Raw genomic sequence first — 20,322 nt, 5'->3', positions numbered from 1 at the left:
TAAAAGTAAAACTAAAGTTCAATGTTTCCATTGCTCTTTCTTCAATGAACCCTAGATATTTTGAGTAGGCAATATAAACTGACAGGGCAAGTTCTTTGAAGAAGTCTCCAGCTCTTTTAGAAAGCATTAATGTGCCCAATGTGACTCTGATGTTCATATTGTTAGAATTTTAAAATGGTCCTCAGTTTTTTGGACTGACTTTCACTGATGTTCTCAGCCTGTTTGTCTTAAATGGAAACCTTGAGAGAATGACTAGGCATAAGAAACATATAAAACCTTGGCAAGAATGATTAGCATTATGTTTAATATACCCATAGCTCCACATGAAGGCTGCCTTCTAAGCTACATACACTCTTCACCTTGAAATAAATGCCCAAACTGGCTGCTATAATTTATTTATTATTAGTAAATATTAGCTATGGCATATCCATTACTAAATTAAAAAAATAGGGGAAAAAACCTATTAAATTTCACTCTATAACATTTCAGCAGAGCTTTTCCCTCTATTTCATTATCATTTTTTCCATCTCCCACTGAATTATTTAATTTCCATATCCGAACTGCAAACACCACTGGACTGAACAATTACAATGACTGATCTTCCCTTCTTCCTCCGCTGTAAACATTAGCAAGATCATGGGAATAGTAAAACCACGGGTACTCACCAACGCATTTTAATATCTGCTTGTAATTTTAAAACATTTTTCAAATCAACAGTAACATACTTCTTTGGTGAAAAAAGTCTAAAAATTGGTTATCTCTCACCACACACCAGTCACACACTGGACTGAATGGCACGCATGAGTCAGCCAAATCCTGCAATTAATTACTGCCAGGGTGTACCTCCTGTTGAGATCAAATAAGTCAGTGTCTAACAGGGCTCGAATTGTGTGAATGCTAGTTCTCTGTAAATTATTTTACCTGTTTCTAGAACAGGGCCTTCAACAGCATACTCTGAGACTCACACCGCAGTCTTCTATATTTTGTCAGAAACACACACACACACAATTTGTAAGTGTTTAACTAGGGACTATGTTCTCTTCCAAGATTCAGTGATTCTCCCAGAACTCAACTCTGTAGTCAAAGGAGATCACAGGTGCCAGTTATAAGCCTCAGAACAGGAGGACAAGGTCAAAAGAAAAGACAGCTCTCTCAGAAATGGACTAACAAAACCAAAGGCATAGGAAATTCAGGACTTTGCAGAGGAGTTGCCAGGTGATTATTCATCTATGAAAAGACTTCCTGATCTTATGGTTGATACCAGTAACCCATTTCCTAAACTTCCTAAGGGGCCAAGCACTTCCATGAAAAAAAAAAAAAAAAAAAAAAAAAAAAAAAAAAGGTGACAATTCAATGCTAAGAGAAGATGAGCTATAATTTTGAAAATTATAACCTGTCCTTCATGGGGAAATGCTATAATTATGAAATGAACTGGCAATTGATCAGGAAAATTGAAAATGAATCATGAGAAAGTGAAATTTGTTCCCTTGAGAAGGGGTGACTAGGGTCCCCAGTCTTTTTTCCTCTTTTTCTGTACTGGGCACTTTACCACTGAGCACATTCCCAGTCCTTTTTATTTTTGAGATAGGGTCTTACTGAGTTGCTTAGGGCCTCACTAAATTGCTGAGGCTGGCCTCAATCTTGCGATCCTCCTGCCTCAGTCTCTTGAGTCACTGGGATTACCGGCGTGTACCCAGCCTTTCTAAGTGAACATTTAGAACTTACCTAAAATCATTCTTCATGAAGGCAAAGCGCTGAGTTGAGCCTTCAGCCTTGCTCCGTATACCACTTTGAAGAGTTTCCACATTATTTCTCTCCAGCTATTTTCCCCTTTTCATTCAGCATTTGAAGCATTGCTTCCAAGCTCTACTCTTGATATACTAGTTCATTTCATCTGGGTATAACCAACACCAGAGCTTTGGTAGTTGTTTTTAGGAGTAAAACTTAGGAAATCTTGGGAGAATGATATTCTGCCCACTGACTTCACCTGTCTCTCTGGAATGGGATCTGCTTTTAACCTCTGGGCACTTTTGCTCCAAGGAAGACCAAATTAATCCACTGCAGGCCTCAAGTTTATTGAAAGGAGACACCCACTTCACTGTCCATGGCAGATGTGATTCAGGGTTTGGAAGCCTTGCAGTCAGAAGAGGAGGGGAAGAAAAGAAAGAGAATAAAGAGAATAGAAGAGTGAGATTTCAGGGGCCTCTCTTCCTTCTACCTTCCCCCAAACTGAACATATACAACCAGCCAGAAAATTAGGAAAAATTGATCAATTTTGAAGTCAAATGATGACAAAATTATAAATACAGTAGAAAATCAAGAATGTATTTTCTTCAGCTTAATACACATTTGGTAAAGCAGATCTTTTTCCTCCTTTTCTTTTTTCTTTCTACTTCTCAAGTCTGTTTTGGAGGCTAATACCATACTTCAATTTGTTCTTTCTGCTGCTTTCAGTTCATTCTGACTTTGGAATTTTTTATGCTAGTGCAGATACCTCTGGATTAGAAGGCAAGAGCTCTGGATTATTATCTTTCTATGTCCTTAACTGGCTGTGTGTTCCCAGGCTTGTCATTAACTTCTCTGAGCTCATTTCCTCATTAGTGGCAAGACAAGGTTATTACCAATATCCAGTATACAGATACAAGTATTACCAAAACCAATATAAGACTCTGATTTTATGGCAAAAAAAAAAAAAAAAAAAAAAAACCCTCATATCTTGGCTTGACATCTTTGACTCACTGGTATTTACAATGCCTGGAACTTAACAGGCCCCAAATAAATAAATACATTAAATTTCTCATAAAATTAATAAAGCTCTTTGTACTTTTGTACATGTTAACAAGATGCTGTGCAGTTTTATGACCTAACATTGGTGTAAAGTAGAAGATAGACAAATAATTAAAACTCAAATGATTCACTCTTGTTATAAAAAAATCTGTACCGAGTAAGTGCAAAATGATCAATACATCCTAGAACACACAAAGATTTCCATGAGGTGCCTGACAGAGAGTACACCTTAGGGGGCTTTTTGAAGCTGTAAGCATAGGACCACTGCTAGGAAGGAGTCCAGAAAAGCTTGTGGTAGCACTCTCTCCTGCATTGGGGTCACAGGCAGATAAACCTGTCCAGTGGGAGGCTGTGGGACCACAAGAGTGGCTGGCTGAACTGCCATGCTGGAAAGACTTTTTCCTGAGGAAGGAAATGCCTTGGACAATAGTAGGGAACTTCTTTTTCTCCCTGGGGCTGGGGTGGAGTGGGGACTGGACTCAGCAGGGGAAAGGGTTCCATCTAGAGTGGGTGTGATTAGCATCTGTCACGTGGGAGCAGAGTGGGCACTGGGCAGAAGACATCCATGAGGGTCTGTAACTCCTGAGATGGCGCATGGTGCGGCAGGAGTGCACGCTGTGATCTGGTCTTTCCCCAAGAAGCAGTACCCCTGCAGTCATCCAGTGCAACAGGTGCACCCAGGATACCTTTGAAGTGGCTAGGTCATCTTCTTATAGGGGCTGTGGCAACAAGGCCAAGAGAGAAAGTGAATTCAAAGGACTTCTTCCAGAACACATGGGACAACTCTCAGCAATAACACTAGGAAAGATTCTGAAAGAGAGAATTCCAAGCAAGTAGAATAGATATAAAAAAATACAAGGTATGACCTGGACATCTAGGGACAGGAAGGTGAAAACTAGTAAATTTGGATCATTTTTAAACCTGTAAAATTGCTCTCTCCACTCGATGAATAAGTTAATGCACAGTCACTATAAAAAATCAGCCATGGTGTGGTACAAAACACAAAGATAGGCAAGAGGCCATCCTCTGGAACAGAAAAGGCAGCGGCGTTTTTGCCTATGAATCTACCTGCCTGGATGTAGAGGGAGACAGCTCATTTCCTGAAATCAGTAACATCAAGTAGCCACAAAACAAAATGGGAATGTGACATGACATGGGGGACAATCCAGGAAAGAACAAGCCCACTGTGTTAGTATGACAGTGATAGAAAATTACCATTTGCAACCTGAGTCCTCAGTCAGGCCCTAGCACAGTGTGATAACGGGGTAAATGCAAACTGGATTCCCTGGTGAGGTTTTTCCTTCCATATAGCCTCCATCACCCAGTGTCCACAAGCACTCAGGCTTCAAAAGTCTCTCTGCTTCCCAAACAACCTACACCACAGTGACATTCCAGAGGTCTTTATTGGTTGTATTTCTTGACATATATGCTCACATTTTCAACCTTAATATTCTTTGGAGTGTTTAACAGACCATGTCTAAATCATAATGGACCATTAAAGCTTATTACTTTTTAAATATGAAGACCAGAAGAACAGATTTAACAGTTTTTTTTTAAGAGTCTCTTTTTCATCAAACCTTAATGGGGACAATTTTGATACCTTGGGAAGAAAATTTAATGGTAACATTGTCAGGCAAATGAGACATTCCGTGCTAACAGTTCTTGTGTGTAACTGTTCCTATGGTTGCACCAAAGAGCCATCACACAAGGAAGTAAAGTTAATTAACACCCTTCCCTCCTCTGGGGTCCCCAGGGGCATCATTCTTCTGGCAGGGAATTACTGCTGCTGTTAGCTGGGGCCAGTCAGCTGTAGCACAGGACAGATGTTTGGGACGGTAAGACATTCAGCAGAGCAGAGGACCACTAAGAAGAGTGGCATTTTACAGGTTAAGCTGAAGTTCACAGTCCCACACAACCAAAATCTCTGTGATGTATGTGCTTTTTAAATGAAAAACATTTATGCAAGCATTGAAAAAGTCACTTTCTTACACTGTACGATTATTTACCATTTCTTCTAATTCAAGAAAGGTAATAGGTATTCTTTTTTTTTTTTTTTTTTTTTTAAATCAACAGTGAAGACAATTCTGTTCCCTATCTAAAGGGATTGGGAAGTATTTTAATCACATAACCTATAGAAGCTGGAGAATTCAGACACCTAATTTGTTTTTCCAACCAAACCCGTATAAACACAGAACACAACATGGGAGCTTCATTTGGTCAGTTACTCAAATCACCAGCAAGACAGAGCATGTGGCGATTTTGTGAACAGTCCTTTCCTGATCAATAGCCGGAAGATTCTAAAAGCACATTTGTGGCAGAGTTCCGTGAGCTTCCTCAGCCACTTTGGTACCTGAGGAGCATCTCTGGATGGTCTCAGGAATGCTGTTGGGGCCAACTTGACTGTGTTGGTGATGATTCCAGATTCGGCGCCCATCATGAGGGACTTCAATAGTCCTCAGTCATGAAGTCCATTCAATCATCGGGTGTCTGGGAGGTGCCTAACTAACCTAGGTCCTGAGTTTTTAGTGTTTTACTGCTGTGCTTAAACACCTCTATATGATTTGCCTGGATCTGGATATAAATCTCCTTCTGGTGTGATTGAAGCACTGAAATTTTCCCCTGGAGTATGAGCCCAGTGTGGATATACCTGAGTCCCTCAAGCACTAAGTCTCCCTCACTAATTGCACTGGCAATATTTAGGAGCTAAGGAAACTGAGGCTTCATGTGATGACAGAAACACAGTAGGATCCTTACAAGTAAACCCTGCTTGGTAAACCCTCCACAACTCCCCCAGCAACGCTCTAGGAAATCTACCAACAGGGTTTCCAGTCGAAAACAAGCCATACTGCCCTAACAAAGTGGCTTGTGAACTGTTGTAGCAATGAACCTGTGTCAGGCACTGTGAACTCAACATTGAGATCTAGTCTGACAGATTTTCCTAAAACCAAATCAAACTTGAGTAGAAGGGTACCTGGACAAGAGAAAGCAAGTGTCTAACTGGATGGTCATTAGGAACTATATTGAGTGCTAATCAGACAGACACAAATTAGCCTGTTGAACATGGAAGGAACTAAAGTAAATATGATGAGCACACATTTGGGACTGGGGCGTTTTTATTTTCTCTCTTAAAATTTACGTTTAAGAAGCAAACACCAACAACGATAATAAACTGGCTATAGAAAGTTGCTTGGGTTCAATTAAAAATACCAAGTAGGAAATCACAATGTTAGTGCTTTAGTTAGCATATATGAAAACCTGGTAGAGTTTAAACATTTCCCAAGTGTATACATCAAATTGCCTATAATAAGACCTTTGCTTATTATAAGATCTTTTCTTCTAATGTAGAACATTAAGACTAAGAATTCAAACATATGTAGGAAAATGTCTCTCCAATGTAAAAACGCTGCATTCTACAATGATTTACACCAATGGCTAGGAGAACCTTAGAAAAATCCAGCACAATCTGAGAAGGCTAAATCAAAATTTGGGGGGTGAATTACAGTGAACACGCAGTAACTGTTCAGTCAATTCTTTCCAGGACCCAGCTCCTTGCATGTTGCTTGCCTGGGTCACTGGTCTCCCACTGTGGCAATGCTTGGCAAGGAGAAATGCCACCTAAAGGCTTCAAAAGAAAAGAAAAGAAAAAAAAAAAGCTATTCCAAGGGCTGTGTGTTTGTGTGTCTGTGCAGGCACATGTGCTGGCAGGGGGCCCTTCGTAAACAACTATAAATTCTCATGATTAAGTCATGGTGGAGTTGAGCCTGTTGATTCTGATGGTGAGGTGGGGGAGACATTAAGCAAGCCATGGGAGAAAGGATCACAGTTTTATTAAAATAAAATGCCTTTTTTGATGCCGTAAAAAAATGCATAAAAGTGTTCTAACTGCTACTGTCCCCTGTATTCTATTCATAAATTCACTATGGATTAGGGAAGCAATTCTTTTACCTTTGAGGATTCTGTGTTTGCCCTCTCTTCTCTCCTTGAGTTTGAGTAGGAAGGGACATTGGAAGTTGTCTGGTCTTAAATAACGTCTGAGGAATAGCTGGCTTCCCTAAATGCACCTACAGTTTGTCCTGAAATTCTCCTAATGACTGAACAAACATCATCACAAGGTTGACAACAATAATTGAAAACATCTATTTTTATTTAAAATCTAACATCCTGTAACTAGTATCTTGGTTTTGTTTTATGTGTATTAAAAAAAGTTATGACAATCCTACAATGATAATCTTTCCAAGTACCTGAAAATAGCTAACCTGTCCCTTCTAAATCCTGTCTCATTTGTCATGACAATGTTTTCAGGTCAATCACAATCCTATAATTCTCTCCTGAATAAGCCAGAGGTTCAAGGTTCTTATCATCATTATAAAATAGCTCTCATTTACTAAGAATATACTAAAACTCAAAAAAAGTAAAATAAATTATTTGCTTTAATATTCTCAATAATATTTTTTGAGGCAAGTATTTTTACCTTCATTTGTTTCTTGAGAAAACTTCCTTTGTCCATTTTCTGTTGCTTTGACAAAACACACCAAACTGGATAATTTAGAAAGAATAGAAGTTTATTGACCTTACAGTTTTGGAGGTGCTGAAGTCCGAGAGCATGGCATCAGTGTCTGCTAAGGGCCAACATGCTCCATTATAATGTGGCAGAGGGCATCACATAGCAAGGCAGAGCAAATGCACTAGCTGGCGTCTTGTCTCTCTGTTCTTATAAAGCAAAATAATGCCCATATGGGCTACCCCCAACCCGGATGATCTCATCTAATCCCAATTATTTCCCAAAGGTCCCAACTTCAAATACCACCAACACATGAATGTGGGTATTAAGTTTTTAACACACGAAACTTCAGAGGGACACATTTAAACCATAACAGAAATCAAGGTTTTTAAAGTTTAGGAAGTTTCTCGAAATCACGAGTTATAAGAGGCAAGTCCATTAGGCTACCCCAGCTAGTGGCTTTGGAGCACTTACCACATGTCTAAAAACAGTCCTACAGAGGGCAACAATCCAGCCTAAGGAACCAATAGCTCACTACGTTCTACAAAACACATGCTATATTTCCACCACATGCTATATTTCCACGGAAGCAGCCTGCGATTACATGAGCAGTCTTGATAGCTACACCATACTGTGGGTTCATCCTCAGTTTGCTAATCAACTTAAACTCAAAGATGACTTTTACCCAAACTCTTACTAAGACCGATGGTCCTTTACACCAAACACATTTCCAATTTGCCCTTGATCCCTTCTAAGAGAATGAAGTTTTACCTCGGTTCTAGCTTTGCCTTACAAGAAAACTGGATTCTGACACTTTGGGGGCATTAGTCTCTTCAAGCTCTTCATCAATTAAAAAAGCAAGAAAAAAAAAAAAAAACTGTTCTGTGTTTCTGTCCCTTCATCCAAGTCTTTGAGAAAAACTCCAGCTCAGAGAAGCGCAGAGACTGAAGTACATCCCCCTGGGACGATGCTTTTCAGTCTCTGTTCACCTCGATGTCCTGTGTGTATCTTGCCAGTTAAGCTTTACTTTCTGTAGTTTATGTCAAATGAGAGGTGTTTTCCATATGCCTTTTCAACCAGATCTCACTGCCACCTTAAGAAGCTCACTCCACTGATCCACAATTCACTTTTCTTACTCCAACCAATCACCAACAACTAAATTTACTGAACTTGACCATATTCACGTCCCTCCATTTTCTTCACAAAGATGTTAAGAGTGAACACATTTTTTTCCCTACCACCAAGGACTTTTGGTGATAGACAATATTCTGCTTGCAAATTTGTATACCCCAGAAAATAGTTACCCTTATAAATTTGTCAAATGCAAAAAATATTTTATGATAAAGGGAAAGAACTACCCAACATTGCCATGCTACTCACAATGTTCACAGTGACATTAAAAGTAACAAAAAATTATATCCAAATTAATTACAAAATAAAAATCCTGTGTCTAAAACCACAGTGATTATCTACAATGAGTTGGAAGGCATATATAAATTAAATTTGATAATCTTTCTCAATGTCACAAAGTCCTTTCACCTTCATAGTAAAACCCAACTATACTATTGGTGTTCCCCCTTTACAGAATTATATCCAAATCATTAATTGGACCCTTTGGTCTAGGAAATTAGCCAAAATCAGAGGCAACAAAATATAAGCAACAGATCTGTGCATGACAAACCTTATTGTGTCCTTGGAACCTCCTGCAGCAGCCCATCAATGTTTGTAAAGCTAAAGAATGACAGAATTTTTCTACAAATCAGTATGTGACTAAATAATTTTGATGTAAGAATTATTTTCCTTAATTTAAATTTTCTTCTACATTCCCACAAATTTTCTTAAATTTTTGTGTTCCTGCAATCTGTAATCATTTAGTAGCCTACCCTAAATGACACAATTGATAGGAAATGAATTTGAATCTTACATTGCAAGAGAAGCACTGGATGCATGGGTACCTTGTGGGAACTATATACAGAATGAAAAGGTGGTTGTAAGATGGAGGAAGTGGAGATAATGACTGGGGAACGTGGGAAATTAGATTGGCACTGGTCATCAGGAAGAAGAGGAATAGTAACCTGTGATCATACACATGGGCACTGCCTGTGGGGCCTGGGTGGGCAGACTGTGGCTTGGAGGAACACAGGATGTCCCCTTCCTGAATGACCAGGGCAGAGGCTGGAGGCAGGAAGAATGTGCTCTTTGAATGAAGGTGCCAAACCTGAAATTGAATCACCTTGCATAAGAGCAAGTCACTCGATGGTGCGTGCAGGAACCTACTCTAATAGCTTGAGTTCATGCCCTGCATGGATATTCCATGCTACTCAGAGAAGTAAACACTCATCCATCTCCATAGCTACTGACAGGCTGCGTTGTTCTCATCTGCTAACTCGGTCTTGCAAAGTATCTCTAACTAAAGTCATTCAACTGCCCCTTCTCCAAAAGTAACTTTAGTTTTCTTTACAAAAAAGCATGAAGAGAAGCATACCCTTTTACACCAAGATCAATTTCCCCCACCACATGCATTTTAAAAATTACTCATTCCCTGAGCAAGAAAAGGATGTGAACATTTTAAATTATCTCTCTAATGCTATGTACAGAATTTTAAGTTTCTGCCAAGTAATAAGTGACTTGGCCATAAATTATGCAAATAAAAAGGTAAACTTCATTTAATAATAGGATGTGTTTTTAAAAAGTTAATTCTTAAGTCTCTAATTTTTTTTTTTTTGTTCCTATTATGGAAAGTATTGGAAGAAACCATCTTTTAAAAAAATATATGTACAAGATCATGTTTTACTTTTAATTATACTATTTTGGGACACTACATATTTTAAATAATTTGGTTCCCGGTTAGAGGTGGAAATACTTTTGCATTTACAGACTAGTTGTAAGTAATTTTCTGGAGTTCTAGAAAATAAAGAGGCAGCTTGTTTTTTTTTTTTTCTTGGCAGTGCTGGGGATTGAACCCAGGGCCTTGGGCTTACGAGGCAAGCACTCTCCCCAGCCCCAGCTTGTGTCTTTTATACCAATATTCCCCAGCTTTCAGTATCTAGGGGACCAGAGTTTTAAAATACGTACTTACCTCCACATCACAGGAATATTCTGACCCATCTAGAAGTATCACTTTGCACTGCATGCTTTTAGGCTTTTTGACAATCTTTAATGGAGACCGAGACAGTTTGCTGCTAGATGATTTCTGAGAAAGTTTATCGTCTTCAAATTGCTGATACTCGAGCTGTTTTGCAGCTGCGGCAGCAAACTCCTGTTCCTTGTCAGTGACCTGTGAAGAGCAAACAATGAAGAGTTTTCATTGCAAGACAGGAAATAAATATTGCATCGCTCAGGCAATGGCGCAACTCTTTTGGGGAAGAGGCTGCTTTCCCATTTTCTAGAGGAGAAGGATCTGAAATAAAGTATCAGGAGTGGATATACACACACAAGTATTTATAATGCTCAGTTTCGCCTAAACAACTTTTTCCATTTAAATGCACCAACAGGTCCCCATATGGGTTTGACTCCAGGATGTAGTTTAGAAGCACTGAGCTAGCAAATGCCATCAAGATTTCACTAAGCAAAAAAGGAGAAATTCACTCCTGACTTAAAACAAAAAAATGGCATCGAATCACACAGGCCTCTCAAATTAATCATCTAGCTTTTATCTTATCCACTCTATTTTCATAATTCACTAGGTACTTGTATATTCCTTGACTTTTTCTATCCATATGCTTACAAGGAAACTTATAAATGATAAGGCTTAGAGAGCTTCAAGTATTAATCTTTTCTGTAATTTTATAACTGTTAAAATATTTGATTTTACTCTAAATCAATTCAATAAAGTCAGCAGCACTGAAATTCATCACAAAGTAAATCCCTTAAGTCCACTTCTCTTCACTGTAATGAGTCTGTATGAGAACAGATCAAAACTGTCCAAAAGCTTTAATCTGCTCCTGAATCACAACAGGCTAGTCCAGGCCAGAGTCTGCAAAGGACACCCCTTGTGGCACAGAAATTCTCCCTGAGGCGATTCCCTTGACATGTCTATGTACTGCTCTCCAATCATCTCCTACAACTCCTTCTGTTAAGTGACCACCAGTGGTGGCAGGACAAATTCAACCCATGGCCAGACTACCATCTCCACTAGCCTGCAAATATGCACCAACAGTCCACACAAAGATACCTGCTAATATTCCGTTCAGACTCCTTGAAATATGTGTGAAATTTCCTCTCATAGGAGTGTACTATTAACTTGGTGCTGAAACTACATGGGCTCTTGAGTAGAGACAGTATTGAGAGTTTATCATTTCAGCTATTTTATTGGTCGCCACAATTTTATAACCGCAACATCATTCTGGGTATACTTATTTTGGATTTTAGGTATAGATTTCTGATTTTCTACCTTGTTTTCAATCTAAAGGATTGCAAATATAGTCCTCTCTTTCAGCACCAGGTTTAGGAACTCTAAGACTTGAGAAGTTATTAAGAAAAGAAAGAAAGCAATCTGCTGAGCCTATAAAAATAAGCCAAGAAAAAAAATTAGTAAATAATATCAAAAGTTAGAATAGTTGCTCAAAGAGATTAATAAGTGAAAGAAAACCTGCCCTGACAGCCTACTCCAACTTTTTTGACCATTATTCTTTTCCTATCACTGCATTAAAATTTTAAAAAGTGTAAGAAAACTCATAAAACTATTATTAATATTGGCCTTGAGGGAGTTTAAGGAGAAGTTTGGTAACCTTGGGATTGCTTGTCAACAACCAAAATGCATTTTGTGAGATGCTCTACAATTTGTACAAGGATTTTGCATATTTAATTTATATTTCAAATCATCACAGGCAAGGTCAACTGAAAGTACATATTTTTTTTAATCTAAATTTTACCTGGAATCAACTTTTCCCTCTGTATTAGGGAAGACAAAATTTCATTTTTCCTCTACAAAAATAAAAATGTCTGCATCTGAGAATAAAGTTTGGGGCTATTGAAATGTCAACTCCAGAGCATCTTAAACCATCACTCAAAGGGCAGGTCTCATTTCTGGGAACACTTGAAAAATGAATCTACATCTGAGGCTCTTATAACACATTTTACAAACAACTTTAACAGCTGTAGAAGAGCAGACCAAGTACCTCAAATGAAATGTCAATCGCAGCCACACAATGCATTGGAATTTTAAAATATCAGTATCACACTTCAGTAAATTCTGTACTTCATTCAATTCTCATAGCAGCTCTGAAATGGAGCTATTACCACACTTATTTGCAGAGGAGGAAAGACAGAACCAGGGAGCCTTCTCAAGGCCACAAAATTAGAAAACTGGAATTCAAATTCTGCCAAACCCATGTTTTAATCATCACTCTACACCAAAATATGCCTTTTCCCAATTACCTGCAACATAACTGACTTCCTCTATCATGGAGCAAGAACTTTAAAGAAGAGTCTTAGAAAAGACCATTTCTGAGAACTTCATTTTATAAATGAACAACTGAGGCCTGAGGGCCTAAACAATCCTGAGAGACTACTGACGATCAGGAGACAAGACTAAGATCTCTGCCCTGCACAGCCAGGTCTCACCTGCTCCGGTGGTTTTACATTACTTCTCTTGCTGGGTTTCAAGCATCGGACTGCAGAACATAAAAGTACAGTCTCGTACCACATAATAACATTTTGGCCAACAAAGGACTGACTGCATATATGGTGGTGGTCCTGTCAAAATTATAATGGAACTGAAAAACTCCTACCACCTGGTGACATCACAGCCATTGTAATGTCATAGTGAAATGCACTGCTCACATGTCTGTGGTGTGCTGGTGTAAACAACCTCACTGTGCTGGCAGTCATATAAAGTACAGCACATGCATAATACTCAATAATAACAATAAATGACTATGTTATAGGTTTATTCGTTCACCATACTGTATGTTTTAAGGTTGTTTTAGACTTCATTTCTTCTACTTATAAAAAACAAGTCCATTCCTAGCTTGGTAGTGCATGCCTATAATCCCAGAAAGGTGGGAGAATGAGATAGGAGAATCGCAAATTCAAAGCCAGCCTTGGCAATTTAGTGAAACCCTGTCTCAAAATAAAATAAAAAGGTCTGGGATGTAGCTCAGTAGAAGAGCACCCCTGAGTTCAATCCCTAGTATTGCATATAAATCAAAACAAAAATCAAGTTTGCTATAAAACAGAACACAGTCTCACCAAGCCTTTTGAATGTATCATTTTCTCTTGTGCTTCATTTAATCTCCTATAGTTCTGTTCATGAGGGCTTTAAGAGCAATAGACCATATATATATATACACATATATATGTACATACATATATAGACACATACATGCATATATGTATATGTATATAGCCATGTATATGGTTATATTTATACATATAGTACATATACATACATAAAGTCCTGCATTTACACAATCTGGATGGTACAGCCTGCTACCTAGGTTGTGCAAGTGCACTTTATGATGCTGACAGGATGTTGAAATTGCCTAATGATGCACTTCTTACTATGTACCCTGTCCATAAGCAACACATGACTGTGTGCTAAGTCACGTCTAGGTATAGACACTCATCCTTTTCTAGAATTATCTCCCATTTTCATGTTTCATTTCAGAACTAAAAGGAAAGAAGGAAAAAGTCAGACTAAAGGAAGATTAAAGGTAACCAAACAAATATTAAAATATTACTATCATAACTCTGCAAAAGAAAAAAGAAAAAGTAAAGAAAAACCATGATGCCAACAACAGTAGTTCCTTAGATTTTGTTTGCAGGGCTGGGAATCCCCAGCACTCAGCAAAACCTCTTTCATCAAACAGAGCACCTACTCATAAAGTGAAGGTGTATGTTATTATTAATTCTCTTTAAAAGAACAACTTGCAAACGCCATAGGACAAGAAAGAAAATATCTGGATATAAACACAGAGCTTAAAATTATAATAATATGTTGTAATTTCCAGAGATTTTTCACTGATACACTGATTTCTCTCATCATTTTGTAAAATCACTAGCTCAACACAAATACTTCCAAATTATAAGAGGCTAAGCATTTGTAAGATTTTATACTACATACAAAACATGTAGATTCCACTTACAAAGTTTTAAGACAAAAAAATTTAAACACGAATTTATTCAAAGCCTGAATATAAACCATAATTTAGTCTTTTGATTTTTCTTTCTTTCTTTTGCTCTCTTTTCTTTTTCTTTCTTTCTTTTCTTTGTGTGTGTGTGGGTGTGTGTGTGTGTGTGTAATGCTGGGGGATAGCCAGGGCTTCCAGGGCCTCTTGAATGAACAAAATCTTATAAAATGTATACATTATTCTTGACAACTCAAACATGCAGGGAAAGGAGTTGATAATATAGATGTATACAGAGGAGGAAAAGAGACCTATCTGAACATCTGCTAAAAATAGGGGGGGGGGGATCAAAACAGCTCTAACCCTTATACTTGAAATAAAAAACGACCACCAGCATAATTAAAGCTATCAGTTTTCTGTCCACCCTTCTTGTAAATTCAGATATGACCATTAATATCCAGTTCAGATTTCCGTGTAAGTTTAAGTGTTTTAATTTAAGGAAGGAGTTACCAAGCAAGGTTGGGGAATGTCATTCACTGACAGCCTTAAAATAGCATGCATTTCATCTGTCTGGAACCACAGGGCCAAAGCAGATGACCCCTCATAGCTGCCTCTAGTGCTAAGAGACCAGGGTGAAAGCAGAGCCTGGAGAAGCTCAGCAAACAGCCTGTAATTGCTTTTCTGGCCATCGCTCACCTCCCTCCGCACCGGAGTGCTGTGCGCTGCCGCGGCCTCGAATTGCTCCAGCACCGGCGGCTCCTCGCCGCTCCCGCTCCCGCTCGGGGGCTCCGGAGGCCCGGGCTGCGCCCCCTCGCGCCCCTGTGCACCCGCCGCCGCCTCCTGGGGCTCAGCCTCCTGATCTGCCTTGGATTCTGAGTCTGATCCGGATTCGGTTGTCATGGTTGATTGTTCTGCAAAGAGAGAAAAAAGGGAAAGTCCTGTGACTGGGTGCCAGCAAACCAGGGTGCTACCCATGAATGGCAGAGAACCACACACAGGCAAGGAGGAGAGCAGCTTAACCGGGAGCAATTCCATTTCAGGGGCCCAAGACAGGACTTGTCAGAGGTACCACAAAGATGAACGCTCAACAGCGGCAGAAAAGGAACACAAAAGAACCAGGAGTGGAAGTAGATTTGTAAGGATTACAGGTTTTGTTCTAATAGGCTTCTACCTCAGATGATCATGGACATTTCAAAAATGTCCTAACAATTTCAGAAAAGTGAATTAGCTGAATATATATATAGATAGATAGATAGATAGATTTATATATATATATACATACACATATATACACCTATACATATATATATACACACATATATATTTACATACATATATATATATATATATATATATATATATATGTTCCTGGGAAGGATGATCTAACAATGTTAGACATTCTTCTCATTCATATTTCCCTCTCTCTTATCTCTACATCGGAGCTATCCTCAACCCTGAATCTGTGGATTTTTCTAGGAACAAATGCCTTTCCCATGTGACTTCTCCTAATTTTGCCACCTTCTTTGGAGATAGAAGCTGCAATTACCACAGGGATTTCTTCAGGAATGTAGCCACTGTCCCATTCTGGACAAGCACTGGCCATGACTGGAAGAGGCCATGGGTAGCACAACCTTTACCTCCAGGTTAATCCCTTGGTCTTCCTGGCTTCCCCTTACTTCCTTAACAGTGAACATGCCTTTGCCTCACATCTCATAAGGAACTCAAACCAAGATCCTAATAAATAGTAATGTGTTAATCGATTCTAAAAACAGACCTTCTATCATATTACCACCACATTCTAATAGTTTGCTGGTCAAGTTCAGTATTTTGTGCTTCAGTTTCTACATGTGCCAAATGAGAAAAACGAACATGATTACACCTGAAGAACTGATTTCCTGCTGTTATTTTTTTCTCCTAATAGACATGCCACTGTGTTTTAAACACTATTTTTGCTCTAAGCAGCAAGAAAGTTGCTATGCCAAGTAGATATGACATTTTGAGTAATTTCTTATCTTAGAGATGTGAAGTAAATATCTTAAAAACAAATATCTCAGGTTGTCATATAATTTTCCTTCCTAGTTCTAATTTTATGATAAAAATATCCTGAACAAAGGGCTAGTGTAATACCTTAAGTAAATGATACACTCACTGGCATAATATAGAATTATGCAAAATAAACTAGGTAAACTAGTAATTGTAGTAAAGCCATCGTTTAATCCCTACCTTCACAATATACCATGGGATATGTTTAAAAAGTGTGAAGAAGGAAACATTGCAAATACCACTCAATGCTACATCCACACTTTTTTTCTTTTTCTTTTCTTTTTTCTTTTTTTTCTTAAGGGTTCCTTTTCCCAATCTCCAGCTACGCCTTCTGTTGAATAAAAGACATGTCAACTTGGCATGTGCTGAGCTGCTCAAAGCATACATATGTAAATACCAAGTCTACATGCAGAGCAAGAAAGTGATCCAAACGAAACTAACATATTCTCTTCTTTTTATTCTCATATCACACTTTAGATTTTCAAGCGAATCTTGAAGGTAAATATTATATTTTCTTTGGTACACTTATCCTGGAAAGTGGTGGGAACACAAAGAGAAAACAGCTGAGGGAAGCAAGGTGTTTGCACTGTGGAATTCAGAGCCTACAATTCCCATTTTGGGAAGGGGGAGGATTAGATGTAATAGTCAACTGAACTCACCCAACATGTACTGAGTACCAAATATAAGCCAAGTGTTGCCTGTGGTTTAGACACAGACATTAAAATGTTACAACCCATCCCTCTCTACCTCAAGGACTTCATCTCCTGAGGCAGAAATGGACTGTCCTTTAGTAACTTCTTTTAGTAACTAAACATTTGGCTTTAGCAAGAATTCCTCCCCCTGATTTGAGATTGTGATGAGCTGCAATGGTGTGATTAAGTCTAGACAATGAGACAACAGGAAAAAAATGTATTCGATATTTAGGTCATCTTTATAAAGACAAAGCCACTTGCCCCAGGGCTCTGTTTCCCATTGGCTAGAAAATGACAACAAATGCCATGGTCTCCTCAGACACAGCCACAGACGTGCCATGTTCAGGAGTAAGTCAGAGTCACACCACATGTTCTGGATCATCACATGAAGCAGCAATCAGCTTCTGCCTCATTTGAACCTTAGTATGCTAGCCCATGCCCAACACGCAACACAGTCTACAGACTGTGATAAAGATCACGCTGCTATGGTTCCCGCCCTCTAAAAACAAGGTAGCCGTCCCTTGACCTCACACCCCCCTTAGCTGCTACCAAGTTCCTCTGCTTCCCACTTCTGACTCAACTTAAAAAAAAAAGTTGCTGACCCTACTTGTCTTCCTCACTTCTGCTTTTCTCTGCAATCACCCTAATCTGTCTTCCTACCCCAACCACTGCATTGCAGTGGCTCTTGTGGTCAAGGCAATGGACCATGCCCTCTTCCCTATTCTATCATCTGACCTCTGGGCAGCTCCAACCCAGGCGATGAACTTCCCTTGTCAACACACTTCCCTGTCTTGGGGATTCAGATAACACCACTCTCGCTGGCATCTCCTCTACTCTCTGGCAACTCATTCTCATTCCACTTTATAGGTTATTCTTTTAACCTGGCCTCTGGGTGGCCAAATTCCAGAATATTCCATTCCAGCCCTCTTCTCTCTCATTATACCTTCTCCCCAGCATACCACACACTTTCCCAGGGTTTTATATCCTTCCTATATGTCAGCGTTTCCCACACTCATACTCTAGTTCAAATCTCTGATCTGAGCTTCAAAGTTGGATCCATTTGCCCACTTACCACACCCCATGGTGGCCATAGAGATACCTCTTGATTTCTCCCTCCTACATCCATTCCCACCCTCCCTCATCTCCCTCTCCTGGAGGAGGGGAAATGCTGTTTCTTTGAGCCAGTTGTCCCTGATATTTTCCTTCCTCTCACCTTCTTATCTCATACAAAAGAGAAAGTTCTTCTGGTTCTATTTTCAAAATAAATTTTTAGCTGTCCCCTGTCCCTCCATGAGCCACCATCATCTCTCTCTCTTGAATTCCTTCTGTCACCTCTCACTGGTTCTCTGTCCTGACTTCTGCTTACCTCTGTCTATTCTGTCTAATCTCCATAATACATAAATCCAGTACTATCCCTACTCACTGCTGAAAACGCTTTAACAGCTTCCCAACACAATTGCAGTAAAATCTAAACTCCTAATTACCATGGCCCTCAGGGATATGACTAGGCCCTGATGCCCTACCCAGAGGCCACTGCCTGGCCCTCCAACCCACTATGACCCAGCCACAATGGCTGCCCTTTAGTTTCTACCCCACGTCAATGTCATCTGTCATTCTTTCCTCTGTTGTTAAGCAGCCCACTCCCCATTCCTCAAGGGTTAGCTGAGGAATGTTACGTGTTATTCCTCGTTCACACAGTTGTTCTGTCTGTGCCTGAGTTTTCTTCCTGTAATTGTCAAATCTTATAATCATTCTCCACTCCCTTGATCTCCAACCTATCTATTCCAGGGTGGGAACTGTGTATTCATATCTAATACCAACATAACCAATACCAACAGAGTACCTGGGACATGGTATTTCAATAGTTACTTTATAAAGAATGAGGTTGCAAAACCAACCTCACGTATTATCCTATCTATGTATTTTAGAGTCTAGTAACTCTTACTGAAAAAGTAGGATATTTCTGTTTTATTTGGCTAAGAAAACAGAACTTGATCAAAAGTTTCCAAAAGATCTAAGGAAAAACATTATACAACTATGAATTTTATATATGTATATGTAGACATGTACATTTGTTACTTATACCTATATATATGGATTCAGTCTAAACTACACACAAATGGTAAATTTAGTATTAAAAGTAAATATGAGAATATTTACTTTCAGTAAAGTAATCCAAAGAATCAACAGTTAATTTAGTCCAAAGTGAAAATACCAGAAGAGGAGAGGGAAACTTGGAAAACAGTCTTCACTGAGTTGGAAAGGGAAAGGTACCATTTTAAATAATAAGAGTCATCCCATAAAAGCAAGGAATAAGTATAATATGTGTATGTGTGTGAGTGTGTGCTTCCACCTACCAAGTTTGAAAAATCAGAACATAGTTAACACCAATGCAGCCCACAGATACAATATTGGTTTGTTCAGTCTAATGCTTCTACCAGTAGAATGAAAGTCTTCCAAAAGAATCAAAAAGAAAAGGTTTAGAGCCAGGCATGGTGCTAGATGCCTGTAATTCTAGTGACTCAGGAGTCTGAGGCTGGAGGATCAGACATTTTCAAAGCCAGCCTCAGCAACTTAGCAAGGCCCTAAGCAATTTATTGAAACCCTGTCTCAAAATGAAAAATAAAAAGGGTTGGGGATGTGGCTCATGGTTGAGCACCCTTGGGTTCAATCTCTGGTACCAAAGGGGGGTAAAAAAAAAAAAAGAGAAGCAGCAGCAACAAGGTTCTGAGCTAGGTGCAGTCGTACATCCCTGCAATCACAGTGACTAAGGAGGCTGAGGCACGATGGCAACTCAGAGACAGGCTGGGAAACTTAGCAAAGTACTTTCTCAAAATAAAATTTAAAAAGGCTAGGGATGTGGTTCAGTGAGTGGTTAAGTCCCCTGGGGTTCAATCCCCTATTAAAAAAAAAAAAAAGAGAGAGAGAGAGAGAGAAAGAGAAAAGGTTTAGGTTGTTGTTTCACAGGATCTCTATTAAAAAAAATAACCAGTCACTAAATCATGAGTAAACAAAGTAAAACATAAATAGTTCATAGAAAAAGCATTAAAATAAAGATGCTCGATTTTTCCTATGGCAAGAGAGTTCCTGCATACAAATCACTTTTTTCTTATTAAAGGATTTGGGGTATCATCGAGTTTTCTTTTATGTTCTATAAATATCATATTTAGGATTCTCTGTTAGTTATGATGAGTGGCTCAGTAAGTCATAGCCATAACTTATTAAATGT

At 39.0% G+C, this 20,322-nt stretch overlaps 1 protein-coding gene across 1 annotated transcript in view; it reads right to left on the bottom strand.

Moving 5' to 3' along the window:
* Positions 1-20,322, bottom strand: part of EPB41L3 (erythrocyte membrane protein band 4.1 like 3) — a 218,378-nt gene that overhangs the window by 71,710 nt on the left and 126,346 nt on the right. Inside the window, 2 exon segments of the mRNA XM_079109220.1 lie at positions 10,368-10,565; positions 15,055-15,269. Coding sequence (XP_078965346.1) covers positions 10,368-10,565; positions 15,055-15,269 — 413 coding nt within the window.

The sequence above is a fragment of the Sciurus vulgaris genome (genome assembly GCF_902686455.1).
Source record: "Sciurus vulgaris genome assembly, chromosome: 13".
NCBI classification, from domain to species: Eukaryota; Metazoa; Chordata; class Mammalia; order Rodentia; family Sciuridae; genus Sciurus; species Sciurus vulgaris.
Note: the sequence above shows the minus strand (reverse complement) of the source record. Positions and strands in the feature narration are given on the sequence as shown.